Source organism: Pteropus vampyrus, unplaced genomic scaffold (assembly GCF_000151845.1).
Source record: "Pteropus vampyrus isolate Shadow unplaced genomic scaffold, Pvam_2.0 Scaffold2, whole genome shotgun sequence".
Lineage (NCBI taxonomy): Eukaryota > Metazoa > Chordata > Mammalia > Chiroptera > Pteropodidae > Pteropus > Pteropus vampyrus.
In genome coordinates this window covers 24,148,741-24,168,158 of record NW_011888783.1, presented here as the reverse complement: position 1 = coordinate 24,168,158, position 19,418 = coordinate 24,148,741, and the positions used below count along the sequence as shown (strand labels likewise).

At 35.5% G+C, this 19,418-nt stretch overlaps 1 protein-coding gene across 4 annotated transcripts in view; it reads right to left on the bottom strand.

The window, feature by feature from the left end:
- Nucleotides 1-19,418, bottom strand: part of FIGN (fidgetin, microtubule severing factor) — a 119,405-nt gene that overhangs the window by 2,500 nt on the left and 97,487 nt on the right. For 3 of the 4 annotated variants that reach the window (XM_011358409.2, XM_011358415.2, XM_023529730.1), the window contains one exon: nucleotides 1-6,332. This exon is cut by the window's left edge and continues 2,500 nt beyond it. In XM_011358409.2, the coding sequence (XP_011356711.1) occupies nucleotides 4,078-6,332 (2,255 nt within the window). In that variant the 3' untranslated portion in view covers nucleotides 1-4,077. Of the gene's footprint in view, nucleotides 6,333-18,674; nucleotides 18,808-19,418 lie in introns of all 4 variants that reach the window. The other variant, XM_023529726.1, reaches the window with a different exon arrangement.

Sequence of the window (19,418 nt, the reverse complement as noted above, 5' to 3'; positions counted from 1 at the left end):
GCTTCATATGAAAATCGGCAGGTGATTCAACAACTGAAGGCTTTGTCAAAAGAAAAAAGATTAAAACATTGAACTGTAAAATGGTCATGTATATCTCCGCATGTATGAAGAAAGAAGTAAACAGTTGCTTCTGAATGTAACATAGATGTTAGTTTTAAAGTTCGGATAGGTGGTTGTGAAATCAGCAAACACACAAACACACACACAAACACACGCACATTATATCTATAAGAACTTTAGTGGCCTTAATAATTCAACAAACTGTGTCCCTTTCACTTTGCAAAATACAGTTTCAGTGATCATGATCCCCAATTCTTGTTAAGAAACATGAGAATGGGATTATAGAAGTAGCTTTTTGCTTAGAGTTGGACACATTTTCAGAGAAAGAAATTCTAAATGCCTCTAAAATGTATTTTCCAACCCACAAATATATTTAAATTTACAAAGACCTATTTTAGGAATTAATTTGGACTTTCTTGGATGTAGTCTTTTGAAAACTGCATAGCCAAGTACTATGCAACCTATGTAAATTGACCTTGCTATTTTATATAGCATAGCCTCTGGATAGCTTTTATCACTTGCCCAGATGGTGTTTGGCCTATGTATTTTAGTGGAATGGTTTATTTTCTCCTTGATAGGTTTCAAATGCACAAGAAAACATTATACCCGTCTATCCGCATTTGAGTAGAATACAAACTGACTAATAGATAAACATTCTGTGTGAAAGTAAATAGCCTTAAAGTATACTGCCTTCACATTCCATTGATCAGCTCAGTCAGCAAAGTTTTCCATATTGTCACTAATGTTCTAAATATTTTGGTGAGAAGCATGCCAGAAGTGTAGAGTATTTCCATTTGTGTCATACGTATGGTTATTATGAACTAACTCTTGAATTTCTATTGATCTTTCTGAAGTAGTTTCCTTCACTTCCTTTTTGTCCCTGTTGGAAATGTTATTGCAGTTGTGAAGAAGAGAATTAGCGGCTGTTATATGGACTGGCTCAAATCTCCTGGCCGGATGGCAAGGGATTTAGACCGGCTCATTACCTTACCTTCATTAGTAGCCTTCTCCAAATTCTTAGCAGTCTAAAAGAGGCCAAGAGTACAAAGCCTGATTACTCCGTTGTACTATTACTGATTGCACATTCACCACTGAGGCTGTGGTGCCCCACCCCCACCCAAGCTCCAAAAGGGATGGTCAGAAAAGAGCTCATTATTAGGCTAGTCCATAGAAGAGCTCATAACGCTGTCATGCAGAATCAAAGAATCACTGGAGAGCACTATCTACTCAAAGGTCAGCCTTATCTCCCCCAGCAGATCTTCATTTCTTCAGCATGCCCAATTTCCTAAGAGATCAAATCCTAGAATTTGTGAGGCTAAAGGAAATTCACACACGACTTCAGCTTCTGCCTAAATATAGGGATTTTTGACCACTCATGTCTCAAAGTAATTTTTAAGTCATTTAAAGATAAAAGCCAATGTGTATGACTTTATTTTCAGTTTTATAAATGAGTGTAAAACACAATAGTGCAGTCATATATTTGGCATTAACTCTTACTAGCCACAAAAAATGTGGATCAATATTGGATTTTCCAAAGTTGTCTAAATAAGACTGGGTTTGTCAAACTTGCCTGTTGCTTTCAAGTGAACACAGCATGTTGGAGGAAATGAAATGTAATGTCTAAAAGACAGAAAATAGGTCAGCACTGTGTAAAAGTAAACTTGTCAGTGAGATCAATATGAACCGACTAGTTAATGGGTGTATTAGAATTTCCTTACAACAAAGGGTATGCAGGGTAGAGCCAGAATATGATTGTAGCATTTATTCACTTGTGAAAAGCAGAGGATGTACTTAAATATTATTTTTTGTATCCTTAATGAAAGGCACTGCTTTTTTAATATGGAATATTTATATATAAGCACAGTTTTAATTCATAGAATATCATAGTAAATTAAATTCTGGTTCATTTGCTCAGTTTTCAGGAACATGAAAAATAAAAACGAGTAATGATCAAGCATCAAAATTTCAGAAATATCATGAAGTTCTCATTAGCTTTCTCTATGTTATGTTTCAGAGAATTTGACATTGTGGATGAAATCAGTAAAAATATTTGAAGAAAAAAAAACAATAACAGAAAGAACTTTCTTGGGGCTTCCCATTGCATTTATTTAAAATTTTAAAAAATGTACATCACTTTTTGAATACATAAAATGCCAGTGCTTTGCAACAGTTTTGTTACTGCATCTCTCAACTAAAAAAAAAAAAGAAAAAAGAAAAAAGAAAAAAAGAAAGAAGGAAAAAAAAATAACAGGAAAAATACATTCAAAAAGCCAGGCTGTTCTGCTTATGCACGGGCAGTGGCTTTGGAAAGCTACAGCCTACACTGTGTCTGTTCAGAGGCATTGCCGAGTATCAGTCAGCTATCAATGAAAAGTTGCACATAAAGCATTAAAGGATACAAAGAACAACTCGGTGGGGAGCAGTAGAAGAATGGAAAATTAAGAAAAATGCCACATATGCTATTGGAGTAGGGGCAGACTCAGGTAGAAGTAAGCAGGAAGACTAATATATTTGGAAACTAGATTTATGGGAAAAGATGGAAGAAAACAAAGTAACATGTTTGGCAAGCTGTCGCGCGCGTGTGTGTGTGTCCACTTCCAATTTTCTACTTTACAAGAGAAATGTTAACAAAACTGAGGTAGAAATGAATGTGGGAGCACTACAGCCCAGAAGATTTCAAAATGAGAAGCAAAATTGCACTGACGAGAGGAGTCAAAAAGGAGAGGGGTGTAGATGTTCTCTGTGGGTATATTGGTTGGTTGTATTTTTGTGTTTATTTATTTAATTACTTGTTTGTCCTGGTTGCTATCTTCTGCATTCTATCAAACAGCATGGCAAGCCTGTAAGTTAGATTAGTGAATAGAATGACACCATTCCCAGCAGTTTTAAGAGAGAATTTGCAAACCACCACCACCACTACCACCATCTATGCAATAAAACTCAGTCCTAGTGTTTAGGTACTGTGACTTTCAGGGTCCTAAACAGGTCTTGTGGTTGACTGTTCTAGACACTAACACAAACTGAATAAGTAGCTTTCCATTAACCAGTGTACCTTTTAAGAACATTTTCACTTCATTATCAAGGAGCAATGTACGAAGAACTCTTGCAGTTACTGACATAAAGAATTATTCTGCTCTGGTCAATACCCCATAATTAGTAAAAGAACCTTCAAAAAAATCCTTTCATTTCTACTTTAAATTGTAAATATTCAGTTGTATCACATGTCAGTATTTTTCTGGATACATTCAAAGTAATTTTCCTTGTTATTTTCCAATTTTTGAGGTAAACATACATTTTAATATAAAGTAACATTGAAGCCTATCCCATTACTCTCAGCAGTACATAGTGCTTTTAACACATTCCTTTGAGGTACTGTACAAATCACAATCGCTTTCCTGAGTTTTTGCAGACAAGAACATTAAAAGAAATGAACTGCAGAAATTAAGGTCCAGATTACCGTTACCCTGTTTTACCTGTTCTTAGCTTAATACTGCAGAACAGACAGGATTGAGGAATACTGTTGCTCTTAAAATGGCAAAAATCTGGTTTTCTGTCATAACACAACCGTTCATCTCTTTAGTCCAATAATGTTTGAAGTTAAAGCTCTTTATATTAGCACATGCCACCAATGTAATTGTGAGGCAAACAAAAAATAAAGCACCACTCCAGGCACTTGACAGCAACTAAATCTCAAGAACAGCAGAATGGAATCAACACACGAGGTTCATGTCCTTCTGAAGTCAACACACTTGCGCCTTGCTCCTTGGTGAGTGCTGTCTAGCTTGAACCGAACTGAGCATCCACGGATGCTTTCTGTCATCTGGGGCTTTCAAATCAGAAGCTCTCATTTGATGCATTTTTCCTCCAAATCTACCCTGACTCTAAAGATTCAACTTAATCGTCGTCTTCCCCAGTATCCTTTGCAATTTGAACACTACTGAAAAGGGGCTCTATACCCTATGTAGCAGGTTTTATGTGTGTGTGCCAACATTCATTACACTTTTTTTAAAGAAGTTATCACTGACTGCAACCAAACATTTTGTTCCATTCAACATACATATCAAGCTCTTTTTGAGATATGCTAGGCTGAATCTTGCAGAAAGCATTTTCAAAGTCTTGATATGTAATGGGCCTCAACTGGCTGGGCATAATGGCTGAAAGGTCTGTGGCTGGCATGGCATGGAGGGGGCCCACCGCTGCTTCCTGACACAAATGGGCCACGTCTAGTCCAGAAAAGCCTTCTGTGCGCTGGACGAGCAGTGCAAACTCCTTGTCATTGAGACAGTAATTGTGCTGTGAGAGCAGTTGTACTATTATCTGGTGCCTCGCTGTGCTGTCAGGAAGTGGGATTAAAAGTCGTTTCATGAAGTACCTCCGAAGAGATTCATCTATTTCTTCTGGTTTACTGGTGGCACAAATTACTACAATTTGGTCCTCAGCCGATGTTAGTACAGTGTCCAGTTGCATCAGAAATTCGGTTCTCATCCGACTGACTGGGCTGTGTTCCTCACTCACTTGAGAGGAGAGAAGCATGTCAATGTCACTGACAAAAATCACCGAAGGCTGGCGACACCTGGCCACAAGAAAAGAGGCATGGATAATTTTCTCTGCTTCTCCTAACCACTTGGCAACTAGTCCAGAACCAGCAATTTTGAAAAATGTGGCCCCCAGCTGACTAGCTATGCATCTGCCCAATAATGTTTTGCCTGTTCCCCGAGGTCCAAATAAAAGGATGCTCCGAGGTAAGGCCGTCAGTCCACTGAATGCATCTGACCTCAACACTGGCCATAAAACCTCCTCTTTAATGACAGCCTTTACCAGGTCAAGACCAGCAATGTCGTTCCAGTCCACTGGTGGTCCTTGGGTGATAATCTCATTGGTTACCAGGTCAATGAGGTGCGTGTCAGTGTTCTTCAGTTGCTCGTCCACAGAGTGGTTGGATGAGGTAGCTGCACGGAGTCCAGGGCCTTGCATTGGGTGAGAGAGGAGCTGCCTGTGCTCATCCCCATGCTCACTCATTACTGGCGACGTGTACTTCCCAAAGGATTCGCTGGATCTTGATCCCAATGAATTTTTAGCAGTACTGTAGGAAGGAGGGGTCAGAGCCCTACTGGACTGGCTGCTGAATTTTCTTTGCTGTTCAGAGGACATTAGCTGCTTCGTTGGCTTAAATGCTAAGGATGATGTCTCAGCACTTCTGTCAAAGCCATTCCCCCGATTTGAGTTTGAAATGCTGTTGTCGGGCATTCTGTACATAGGACTCTGTGTAGATCTCTGTTGGCCATAGCTGTAATTTCCGTAACTGGAGTCCATATCTCCTTGCCCTGCCATATAGAAAGCTTTCCTTTTGAGAGAACTTGCCGAACTGTTTGTCAGGGCTGAGGGTGCAATAGGTGTCAAACTGTGACCCTGGTAGGTGTAGCCAGGAACAGTGGTGGGGGGCAGGGGTGTAGGAGCAGGAATTCCTGAAGGCAGGTATGCTGAAGGAGGAGGAGGTGCACCCCCAGGGCTGTACCCCGATCCCACAGCAGTCTGAGGAGGATAGCTAGCGGAGGGATAGCTGTAACTGGAGAGGTTAGAAGTCCCATTGTAGCCTGGGACCAGGGCTGGTGGCGGAGGAGGTGGTGGTGGTGGCTGTAGGAGCCCAGAGCTATGCAAAGGAGATGGATGAGGTGAAGGAAGTGCAGGTGCTGGTTGGCTACTGTAAGTCGAATGCAAATATGATCCGTTGTATCCTGGGGCGTATTCCTGAGATGGGAGCCCTGCATGAAGACTAGGTACAGTGTGGCTTCCACAGGTACTACTTGAATAACTAGGTTCTGTCAGGTTGCTGGCCACCCCAGGAGAGCTCCCTATACTTGCAGAGACATCTGCTGGAGGGAGGGCTGAACTGACGCCAGCTTTGCTGGCAGTGATAACATCCGGAACACAGTTCATGGGATAAACAGCTTCTGAATTCAAGGAAGGCTGCCAGGGTTCGCTTTCATTTTTCCGACCATTCACTAGTCCTGATGGTGCATCTGAGTAATTGCTGAGTACAGGTCGGTCCACAGGGCCTTCCAAAATGCCAGAATACTTCTCTGCATATTTTTTTAGTAGGTTGGATGCAGTCAGAGCAGATATGTCATCATTCGCCCAGGCATACTGATAGGTGCGCTGCAAATGACCTCTATAGGCTTCAACTTTGTGGGCAGGAGACCGAGTGGTTGAGGTGATGTCAAAGTGCTGTTCTGGCCACTGGGCATGCTCCGGCGTCCACTGCATCTTCAAGCCTAAGGATTTTGGGGGAAAAATGTTAAATTACTTAAATACTTATCAAAACTGTTAAAGTTTTTTCCCTCCAACTTCTTTTGTTACCTATTATTTTCCACTAATAATATAAACATTATAAAGGATTTGCCCAGCTTATACCTATTATGATCTCTATCATATGCATACTATGAAATGGACTGAAAATCAACCCTGTATAAAAACTGAATTTAAATGAAAACTCTGTAGAAGACCTAATTTTTTTTTTATTTTTAAGTAATAAGCAAATCTATTTCTGTTAAGCCTATCAAATATTTTGCTACACACACAGAAAAACACATATATATATGTACACACACATTTCTGTCAAGTTAGAATCCAATCACTGGTTCTTACATTGAAATATGCATACATTTTAAATATCTAAGTTATAATATTAGCATGTGTAATATCTAGCTATTCTGTCTCTCCACATCACAGTTTCTGTTTTCTATTTTAACCAATATAAAAATGAGACACAGCTGACAGATCACATCTAGGATACCTCTCTTATTTGGTACTGAACACCTAGTTAGCACAGTATAATGCTCCCTGCACAGAACAATATGACACAGACATAGCAGGTCATTCCATAATCCAACTCTCATCTAAAGTGGTCCACGACAGTTTCAAATCTGCTTCGTGGAGTGCAGCAAAGCAATCTCCCAGGCAGCGCTCCATCGCTTTCATCGCACAAAGCCTACAACTCGGTATGAATTACAACTGGCTCCTTTCTGCCTCTCAGTTCTGTTGTTGAGTCTGAAAAAAAAACAAGCATCACTTGTCTGTCGGTCTTCTAGCTAGCATTCTCCTTCCTTATGATCCTTCTCTCTGCCTTATAGCCTCTGAATTTCTAAGAGGTGAGGATATACACACACAAACACATACACGAGGTAAGAATATATATATATATACACACACACACACACACACACACACACACACACACACGTATATATACATATGCCAGATACTTCTCATATTATATATAATATGAGTATTATATATAAGGAGAAAACAGAGGTGAAAGGGAAGAATAGAGAGAGAATGAGAGAATAAGAAGAGGAGAATCTGGATTCTAACTCTACATTTCTGTGTGGCAGAAACTGGACAGGTACTAGATAATGAGATACTATGGGTATTTCTGTCATCTGCTAGGTTACTAACTGAAGCAAGGTGACTAACAAACTATAAAATAAGATGAGAAAATGAGAAAATACTAAGGAGTTAAAATCATTTAAATTTTATAGTTTAAAGAGACCTTTGAAATTACCTCATTTCACAGATTAGAGAACCAGTACCCAAAAGAATTTATAATGTACCATCAAGGACTCACATGTAGTTAGTTACAGAAAGAAGAGCACTGGAACCCTGTTCTATTTCCCAATGCTGGCTCATCCCATTATAATCTCTGCTGGTTTCGAACGCTTCCTATTTTGGTACAGCTATATTAAGCAGGCCTCCTCAATCTCCTTTGTATTACCCAAAGTGAATTTTGCAAACTGTCTTGTGCCCTCTGGCAGAGACTTCTTGATAAGGAGGAGGCCTGGTCTAAATGGAGCATCTGTGGCATCAGCTCCCTTCTGAATTACCCAGTCTATTTTGACAGCTCCTACCCCCTTCTGCTTTCCTCCTTCAAACCCTTTAGCTCTTCATTGCCTGGCTCTGGCTTCTGACATGGCCAGCTTTGACTTACTGAGCTAAACTGAACATAGCACAGAGTTTGGTAACAGAATGGCATGTTGATTCCCTTCTGACTCCGTCTTTCTTGTTTGCAAAACCACTGCACCAGACACTGGAAGTTAATTAGCAGGATGATGCTGTGCTAATTGTGTTAATTTACAAGGTTTTAGTCAAAGAGAATCATGCCAGGGCTGGCACTGCTGTCATGCTTCCGACTTAATGATTAAGAAATACTGAAAACAAGGTGGGAAGGATTGCAGTAATTACACAATAAATGAATAAAGCAACAGGATTCATTTGCAAATATATTTTACTGCAGTTGTACTCATTTGCATTTGGATTTTTAAAAAGGATCCATGTAGATATTCATTTGCAAATCAGCATCTCAGTTAAATTAAGTCTGAAAGCTGCACAGCATAACTTAATCAAGCTTTGCATACATGTATATATATATACACACACATATATATATTTTTAGTAAAAATACTAGACTTTGCTTCTCTTGTACATGCAACAGATTCTTCAGTTTCCCTCACTCCTAAATCTTCATGTTCCTCTTTTTAAACTCTTGTCTTTTAAAACCAATCTCATCAAATTGGAAAAAAATTTGTAAAACTGGATGAAGGGAAGCTTTCATCATTTTACTCAGACAAACTCTAGGTGTTTCATCATTTTACTCAGACAAACTCTAGGAAGAACTAAAGTGATATTCTTAATTGTTTCTGCTTTCTTAGTCATTATTTTTTAAGGGAGAGGAAAACACACTGCAAAATGGGGGAAATGATCGAAACCACACTTAAAGGGGAAAAGATGCAATTTTAATGAAGCAGCATTTCAGGAATCATACTTTCATTAAATTCAACTGGAAATTATTAAGAGCAAATCACCAGGAACCAATCGCAAGTAATCAGTATCTAAATTCTTCTAGTGTCATGGGATTTACTTCAAGCCTTATAAAAAGGAGAGAATATTAATGTGACTATAATGTAGAACTGTCTAGAAGACCTACAAATTTATTAGACTGCAAATTATTTCCAGGGATTTTCTATTAGGATTTTTTTCTTTAAAAGCTTATCAAAATAGAGTTGAGAAAATAAGAGCACACATATTATGAGTAAGACTTTGATTAGATCGATACAGAAGAAATATCTGAATGAGTGTCTTGAAACAAAGTTTCAGAAAATAATTTAGGTGTCATAAGCAACGTAATTGCCTATACAACAAATGCAACACAACACAACACACACATTAAAGGGCATGACTTCTCAGCTGAGCTAAGCCATAGTTGGTATTAACACACATACATGACAAAACTGATTTTTTAAATGCCCATTGAAAAAACTGCTTTAGAATTGGAATAATTTTTTAAAAATGGGCAACCTTCCACCTGTATTGGCTTAATTGCTTTTTTCTTGTAAATTAATCATTTATAAAAATATGCAAAAATGATTTTAGTAAGTTATAATCACTATAAAAGACAGGAATATAAAGTTTAAATAAAGTAGGTTGGATATTTTCACTGGGTATTTCTGCATAGTTTGACTCTAGCAAAACTAATTAAATTTTGTAAGATTTCTATTTCACCTGAAATTAAACAAAGATCCTGTCTATCAAAATTATTTATTTGGAACAATTACTGGATATACCATTGCCTATTGAGTCTTATGCTATTTTTGGATGTGCTTCCCAAGATAATTGAAAGTTTATTTATTGATGCATACTAAATAACAATAATCTTAGTGGGGCTGCAAAAGGCAAGATTGAACTTTGATTAAATAAACTTAAGGGAACAGAATTATTCACATACTCTGAAACACAAGTACTTGTTCAGTGCTTTAAAATCATTAATATATTTGAAAATGTAAGTTAATAGTTTACCATAAGCTAGTTCTTCATATTATTAGGAGCTGAAGAAGCTAGCATTCAGGAGATTGTCCTGGCCTTGAGAGCAAAAAGAGCATTTTCATCAGTTTCTTAAAGTTTAATACTAATTGAAAATAGAACCAAACTTATTTTTGTTGTTGTTATTGTTCTATTTATTGGTGGTGATGTTTCTGATGTGAAATGTATGAAAAACATAGAGCCAAATGTTTTATGAACAAAAAATCATGCTTCCTTTGATTATATTGCTATTATCTGTGAGTAAGAAGCAGCACATGTGTGTCACTTAACCTGGCACCTGAATAATAAGATGGGTTTTAAAAACAGCTTTCAGATGGTTTCTTTTTGGAACACGAAGAGAAAAACCTCAGAAACAATAGTATCTTAACATTATTAGAAATGTGACTCTAGACAATAACTCCTACTGCTGTTTAGAAAAAAGTTTAAATAGGTACAATAAAAATTAAAAAAAAAAAACAGTAGAAAGATAGTTTTTAAAGATAATTGAAGAACTGCTCCAAAAGATCAATTTTTATTTTTGAAAGGATAAGAAAATTCTTAGTACAGCTGGCAAATTTCACAGTGCAATGTGTTTGTTTTCAAAATGTTTAATTTAATAGAAAATTACTTTTAAGACACTTTAACATGTTACACAAGAATGACAGATTCTATAGTAAAAAGCTTGAGCATTTTGTTATTTTATTGTTATAGGATGAATTTATGTATGTATAAATGAATAAGTCTCTATTTCCCAGAAAACTGGGCAGTTGGATAACATTTTCCATTGTTACCCTTACTGACTATTTCATAACTTAGGTTTAATTACTAAAAGTTGCTGCCTCATTGCTTTACTTCCTCCATTTTGGTCTTTATTTTGAAATGAAACAACTGTGGTATCCTTAAAAGTTCTGTCATAGCTTCAAAATGATAAACTCTTGTATAGAAAAATGAAGGACATAAAAACAACTTTCAGAATGGGAGGAAATTGGAAATCAAAGACTAAGCTTTCTAGAATCTATTTTTAGCACACATTCCTGGAAATATTAATCTAAGGCACTCACTATCCTTCCCCCACCCCTACCAGACATATGCTATTCAGTAGCTCATCAGGTCTAAAAAAGCTGTTCTCTTCTACAGGTTTCCCATGGGGTAATCCTGGCTGCTAGGGACTTTGTCTCCATTTATGGGTTTTCTCAGACTTCCTAAGGGAAGGAACCTGAGGCAAACACCTGCAGGCATGGTGGGCTTTCTTGCTCTAGGATAGCTGCACAGTGCCCACATGGGCCTGCACGACATCACTACACATACTATTACATTCCTTTGGGCTATTGTACTTCTGAACATTTCTTACTACTTTTTAAAATATATTTTTAAAAAATCTAATACCATCTTTACCAAGGTTTCTTTCCAGAAAACAGTTACTCCTGGGGTGAATATAACAAAGCAATTGTAGTTTCCAGCCCTTCAGCCTAATAAAGTAATAGATTCATCATCCCCTAGGTAGGAAATGGAAGAACACATAGAGCACTCAATATTTCAAATGAAGGGTAGCAAATTCACTGATTGAAAATATGGGTTTATGTAGTGAAGAGTCTTCTGAGAGAGGGCCTACACACTTCTTGTTACTGAAAACTAGCCCTATGTAATATCTACCTATGATTATTCTTCAAGGGAAGTGGTGACCAAATGAAATGTCTGAGCAGACTACGCAGCATTCTCCTTTTTGTGTAACCAGCCTCATAAGCCAACAGACGAACACAGCAGTATCTAGTATTGCTTGAACTAGCCCATTGGACCTGAAATCTTCTGCAGTCCATTTCCTGGTAATTCCTAGCCTGAAATTGTCATGTTATATCTAAAAGTAATAGCAGGGGAAAGTGGGGGGAAGAAGCACAGAAATGACATATCCAATTTAATCTAGTTAATTTGGTTCCATCTTCAGAACACCAAAATTAGAAGTCTTTGTCTAGAGTCATTGTCTAGAGTCACATTTATAAGATGAATATGATATATGGACCGTTAATCTAGTCAACAAACTGAGGGCCCACTATGTATGAAGCTTTGTGATTCAATGCTAAGAAGTTAAATCAAGGGAATCTGTTTTTGTTGACCAGGCAATAAGACTTTTCCAGTGTCTGCCTTCTTTATAATTTAATATTCTAAATTCTCTAAAATTAGACTCTTTGATTTTAGAGATTAAGGGAAATTTAAAGTGACGTGGTCCCTAAGACAGCCTCAATTACAGTTCGGTACTTCACTTAATATGGTGTACTCTGGCCTTGAATACTACTTTGTTTTATTTGGGGTCATTGCTAGATTATTGCAATAGAAAGAAACTAGAGAAAACAAAGTTCCAATATGAGAGTGAATATACCAAGCTTGTGAATCAGGCCACTATATTTGCTTATGCCATCACTTACTTGTTCTAATTTTGGCGAAGTCACTTAAGCACATACTCACTGTTTTCAGCTATGAAATGTAGACAATAATGGTATAATACACATTACTGGATTGTTATTAAGATTACCTAAAGTAGTAATATTTGTGAAAATATTTTGCAACTGTGAACAGCTATACAAATACCTTTTGTTATTTCTTCATTTTGAAAAAAGCCAGAGGTGCATTAAATACAAAACAAAACTGACTAGACAGAAAAAAGTAAAATTACTCCTAGAATTTATAAATCACTTTTTCTTCAACCTCAGGACAGCTACTAAAAAGGAAATTTTCCAGTGGGAATGTTGGTTAAAGAAAGGTATAGAAATTCTTCCATAGTCAGCAAAGCACAGAACATGATCTCCTTAATCAAAAAGGTGTCAAAAATTCAAAATGTTTTCATAGTATTTTATTTTTAATGTTATCTGTGACTCAACACTGTAGAGAACACAAGCAAGAAACAAATTCTTAGAGGTTTAAAACCAGTTAAGAATGATCTCAAAATCGCAGTTTCAAAATAAGCTATTCTAATTATATAGCAATGCTGTCAAATGATTTTTCTCTTTAAATCACACTTTCACACCTCAGGACTCCAAATTATAATACATTTTGCAGCATATTACTCCCTCCTCCCATTCCACTTTATTTGCATAAAGCAATCCTTTTTAACAATCATGAAGGCATTTCTAGCTAAATGGTCCTTAGTAAATATAGTTCAAATGCCTTACAGAAAAACTGCCACCTGACAGCCTGAGGGCAGCGTAGAGCCTGCAACCATGTTTTGTTTGGCCAGCATGGAATTTTAAAATCAGTCGACTTTATATAAAATAATCTGTATTTCCATATTTCCCACTTTTTGAGACAAGCTAACTGTTCTTGCAACACTAGACCTCATTCTTGCTTGGCAACAGTTGGCGGAATCTGAAGACCCGTTGCCTCCTTTGTACATGGCATGCCTTCTCCAGTTTGTCACGGTGCCCCTACTCCCTATGGCAACATCGGGTATTTTATGGTATTTACCAGTCACATGAGCAATTCAGTTTATGACTTCACTGTGAAGCTTCAAGCTCCAGTTTTTTCATTTAACTACATTTTCTTAAAAATTAAGTACAGTGCTCTAAAATAAAATTTTAAAAATCCATTTAAAAGAAAAATTTTCCAAATACTATTTACTATACACATTCCTGCACAAGGAAAATATTTTTTTTTCTTGTTGACTTAGTGTCAGTACAACAGAGTAGAATGACGAATAATTATTTCTTTAAAAAACTGGTTTTCAGATTGCTGTTATTTGGTATTTCCCCCTTTGCTCTGATTTGTCAGATACTTTTTCTAGCTATTTTCTACATGTCAATCCCTACCATCCCTAATATCCTCCTTTGAATCTGCCAGTTTCTGATACCACAAACCAAAGCTTCATTTAATAGTAAAGCAGCCCCTATTAATCAATCATAAGCTTTAGCACAATTTTTGAGAGATTGTTTAAGTTATTCCAAAGTTAAACTTTTCGTGTCTTATAGAAAGCTGTTATGTGGATTGTATCTCGATAAACAACTGATATTGTTCTTTATGTCATCATTTTGGGTTTAGGCAGAGCCTGTATTCAATGTTACAGGCACCATAACTTGGACTAGAATGGTATATACCCTGTCCTTCAATTAAATTTGTGAGAAGCTTATGATCTGAATCAGTTTCCCTAAAAGGCATTACATTTTATTCACAGCAACAAAATATTTATTTATCAGAATATGACAATAATGTTTCATCCTGAGGATGAAACTTGGTATGTATGGGTCTGATAGGTCATCATTTTTAACATGAAAGACAGATATTAGATATTAGAGGATGGCTTGCCTTTATGATTATGAATGTATAAGCACTATGCAAAACAAATTACACTGATAAAAGAAATGTTGCTTTTAGTCCACTAAACTTGTATTCAACATATGGTCAGGATAGACAGTCTATCATTTAAAGAAACCCAGGAAATCATAATCATAATTCAAATACTTATTTTTTCCTTTGAGGGTCTTAAAATTTCCAATACTTTAAGTATTCAAGTGAACATATAATCATTCTCACATAAAATCCCTATGTTTAAAAATTATAACTTAGATTTATGGTTCTTTTTTCGCAGAAGGTAGGTTTTACAAAAGTTTATTTATAAAAAAATTGGCTAATAAGCTAAATCAAGTAAAAGCAATGTCTAAAAGTCTGTGTATATCTTAATATAATTAATTCAAAAGAATACACAACTATGCATATACATGCAATTTAAAATATACAAATGATCATAATCTTAGTGTTTAGTGCCAGGTGTCATCAACTAACTATTGCAACTGAAAGAGTTTGAGAGTTAGTAGTTAAGAGGACTGATTTTCCCATGTTAAGTCAAATGTTATTTTGTTTATTCTACCTATGAGAATGATTTTAGACAATTTATAATCAATTTTAAATAGTGCTTTATAATTAACCTTTAAAGTTGCTACTTTATGGCCTTTCATTTCACATGCAGTCTCTTCCCTTTTTTCATGTATGTTTTTAATCCATTAAGGCCATCTATCCCTCTCCCAAGCTCTTTTTGTCATACAAAGATCATCAGGACATACCACATATGTCTATTGGGACTGCCATTGCTAATGAATATGTATGTTCTGTGTCACAACAGAGCACTCCCCACGTTCTGCAGTATCAACCCTCTTATGTGTGTAAATAACAGGTGAGCTGTAGCGTGCAGGGATAAATGGGGTTAACGCAACCTGAAAGCCCCATGCTAGATTCACAGTATCCTGCCTGCATGATTGATCCAGAAAGAGAAATCTAAATGCCAAAACTATTGTGCATTTTCTGTGTTTTGAATCTTTATTTTAAAAAATTACTCTCTTGAGATAACATTACCATCATCCTAAAAACCTGAGGTTATTCCAATTGGTTCTCAAGATACTATCATACCATATAAAATAAATTTGTACTTTTAATTAACACAAACCAGGTATAGGTATGATACCAACTTTGAATTATGACATGGCTAGTTAATTTCCTTGGAAACAAACCTAAAATGTTATGTTAATCATTATGTATACATGTAGCTATTTGTAAATAGTTATTTGTGTGTGTATTCTCTTTCAAGTATATAAATGCAAAGATCAATTTAGTTATATTTAAACTGAACTATATTCAATTTTGCCCAACACATCATGCTGACATGGGTCAATAAACAAATTCAGACTCTCCCAAGCCCCATGACCTTGTGTAAGATGGAATTTGCATTCATCCTTTTTTCTGTGCTCCTCTGGAACCTTAATCTAAAAAGACAGTTTACATAAAACAAAATAGATAATTAAGGCTGCTTATTTAAAAATGAGGACTCTTTCATATAAATTAGACAAAGGAGTAAGATCGTTATTTACATATAAGTATACAACTCTTCAACCATTCTCCTTAAGAACTAAGGTGGCTCTAAAGTGTGCAAAGCCCAGACAAAATTTGTTTAGGTTATTTATAATTTTTCTCTTTTTGGCAATTCATGCATTAATTTTTAATGCAATAGCAAAATAGTGTCTTGGACTTTGATAACAATATTCTGTAGTCAGGACTGGGTGACATAGTGCATTAATTCAGTGTCCTTCACTCCTGGGACCTGTGTATAATTTAGTCCAGCCTGAAGAAAATAACTTTGATCTGAAGGCAGTAGCAAAAGCTACATATGAAATGAGTTTTGGTAGGTTTAGTGTTGTTTCTTCCATATAAGACGACATATGAAGATAAACTGCTTTAGAATACAATCAACACAGTCCAGGATTAAAGGTGAAGAGTTCTTAGTAACAGCAAGTTTCCTCACTTCTCCATACTCTCCCCACCTGGCCCCATTCTATGGTCCGGTGAAAAAAGCCTCAGCATCACCTGTAATTGGGATGCTCTAATTTCCAGATAAACAGAATACTGTTCAAGTGCAGTGTGAATGACAGTCCAGTCATTAGCGCTGTTGGTTCTTCCATTTGTAAAAACAAAGAATGCTCCATGAGACAAAAGCAGAAGATATCAGCGTTCTCAAAGAAAGTGGCATTTCCTGTCCTAGAGGGGGTGCCCAACAACCTAAATCTTGGAGAAATGCTAACAACAGGAAAGACCACAAGTCAAGAAATTGTTTCTTCAAATTCCATCTTGACTGCATTCTCTATGAAAATAAGTTTATCTTCATATGTCGTCTTATATGGAGTTTCTTCAAATTCCATCTTGACTGCATTCTCTATGAAAATATTTAACAGTAGATTTCATCTGCTGTTATGATAGACAATGACATTATGTTAAAAAATATGTTTAGTCTTTGGCTGATTTGAGTAAAATGGTTGATCCAGTGGCACTAACCACATGAGATACACATTACCCCTTCTTGTCATTCTACAATTAATTTCAATTTAATTCTCTTTCATTGTAAATAAACATGGCTTCATTTATCTCTAATGTAGAAGTTAAAAATAAAATTGCTCTTAATACTGTCAATAGAGTTAAAAGCTACACAGATGATACTTGTGTATGGTTTACACTATTCTACAATTTTATACTTAATGAAAATCATGAATGATTTTATTGGCCTCTTTAGTTATGGATAAGCTCTGGTATTTCTTAATAATTTTAAGGAAAAAGGAGATTTTCCCAAATTTTTTAAATTAGAAGATAATTTGAAAGAAATTTAATTCTAAATTTGCTATTTTTAGTTGCTTATTTTAAAAGAGTAATAAGTAAGTCATATTTTCCTGTTACTTCTTATGATTGTGTGCATCCTATTTACACAAAGTCTCTAAAAACAGGAAAACCAGAACCCTGCAGTTAATACATATAGGCTACACAGTAAAATCAAATATAGGTGCCTGTATGTGTATATGTGTTATGTCTGTTAGTTGCAGAGAGGATATAGAAAAAAAATGAGGAAAAAATGACAGAGAAGGAGAAAAAGGTTTTTAAAATTACTTTTATCCTAAAAATGATCTGCTGTACTAGCTTTAGTATTAATAATCTCAAAAGGTACACATCATATTTTTTCAAAAGTAAGCATTAAGATTTTCTTGAGCTGTATTTTTATTACTTGTGCCTCAAACCAAGTCATATACCTCAAAAAGGTTCTATACTTATAAAATATAAAGTCTTATTTATGACCTCAAAAATATACTGTGAACACTCATTTCCTTAATTGAGTACTCATTTGTGAGGAGGTCTGGGTTACGTGTGTAAAGTTTTCTTCAAAAAGGATATTAATACAATTTTAAGTATTAACACATTTTTTTCAATTGCATACAAAAAGAAAAATACTTATTAGAATCATTTGAGATGTAATGTTTTAAAAAATCCTTGAAAAGCAAATAATTAAAGCATATAACTGGGTTACTTAAGAAAGCACTCCCATTGTTAATTTAGAATTTTTTTGTTTTCTATACAGGTTTTTTTTTTTTTTTTTAAACAGAATAGAGAATTTATAGAATGATGAATTACAGGTCTAAAAGTACATTCCTACTCACTGAACTGACATACCTAGTACTGGTCTCCTTTTAAGTAAATCTTTTGAAAGCATCCAGATGCCTACAAGAGCATTCGTTTATACTTGACTTTCAGTCTTAAGGCTATTACATGACCACTTAGTGAACTTGTGAAGTTTTGCAGGTGAGAATGTTTTATTATACCCTCCTCTTTTTTTTCAATGCTTCTACATCCAGACATTGTTTTCATTTATTACCTTAGACATTATTTTATGCAGTTCAGTGTCAAATGATATTATACTGTTAAAGGAATCTATTCAGAAAATATAGCACAAAATAGTGGATTCCATCCCTGGCCACAGCTCCCACAAGCATTAAAATGTTACTAGAGTACCCGAATGACAGCAATGACAGCTTAATCACTTAAAGGCTTTTTACATTAACAATTTTTTTTCTTTCAATTTGAGCAGTAAAATTCAGGCATGATTTAATAGGAGGTTAGCTGTTAACTGTAGCTAAATAACACTTTTTAAAATATCAAAATCAAATTTAGTGTCTAACGAACATTCCTTTATACTTCCTGAAATATTAGCGAATGTGCATAAAGCTTGGTTTCTTTCCCTCCCAATATGTTTGTAAAAATCAGACTGATAATTAGCATACATAATCCAACAGCTTCCTGTATTGTTAAAAGCAGAAGATCCATGGATAAAACATAATTGAAAGGTAAGCCTATTAATCTGGAGAATAACCTCCACAAACCAAATAGGCATGAATCATTTTAAATCTCCACCTCGTTTATGGCTTTATATCCCTAAAGAAAAAAAAAAGCAGAGAGAAACTAAAGGTGACCTTATTTAGACATATTAGTCAAGGCAGCCTTTGCTGTTTTTAAGCAAACATGATTGTGACTCCACTTTGTCCATCCAGTTTTCCAGTGTGTAAATTGGATGATGACTTGAACAATTCTCTCTTCATTAGTGAACTGTGGAAAGGAAATACAGAGGTGGCTTTTTATTTTTTAAACTCTGCAGTGTCTTGTAGCCAGATTCCAAAGCATCAAGGAAAAAAAAAATCTATCTATATCTATATCTATATCTATATCTATATCTATATCTATATCTATCTATATCTTTATCTATCTATAGATCTATCTATATATATATATCTACACACATATAGATAGATAGATAGATAGATAGATAGATTTTTTTTGCTAGACAAGCTGTTGTAATTGAAATGAAGTCTAATCAGACTCATTACTGTTTTCAGCAATTTGCTCTACCAAAGATGCTTATTAGGTAACTGTGTTTAATAAACCACTCTTTAGAAAAATACCAGTAATGAGTTCTTAACAGCCAATCTTTAGCATGAATGTAATGTGAAAAGTGTTCCTAGCACTGAATAGATTTTCACATTTAGTAGTGTCATAATTAAGCTCCATGAATTGGTTGCTGTGATGTTAGATTTATTACAATAATCTTATTTTTTCCCTATTTTAAATATACTTGGAAATACAATCATCTTTTATTAGAGTTAGATTATATTCACTGCACAGCAAATTTTAGCATAGTGCCAAGCTGGTCAAAAGGTTTT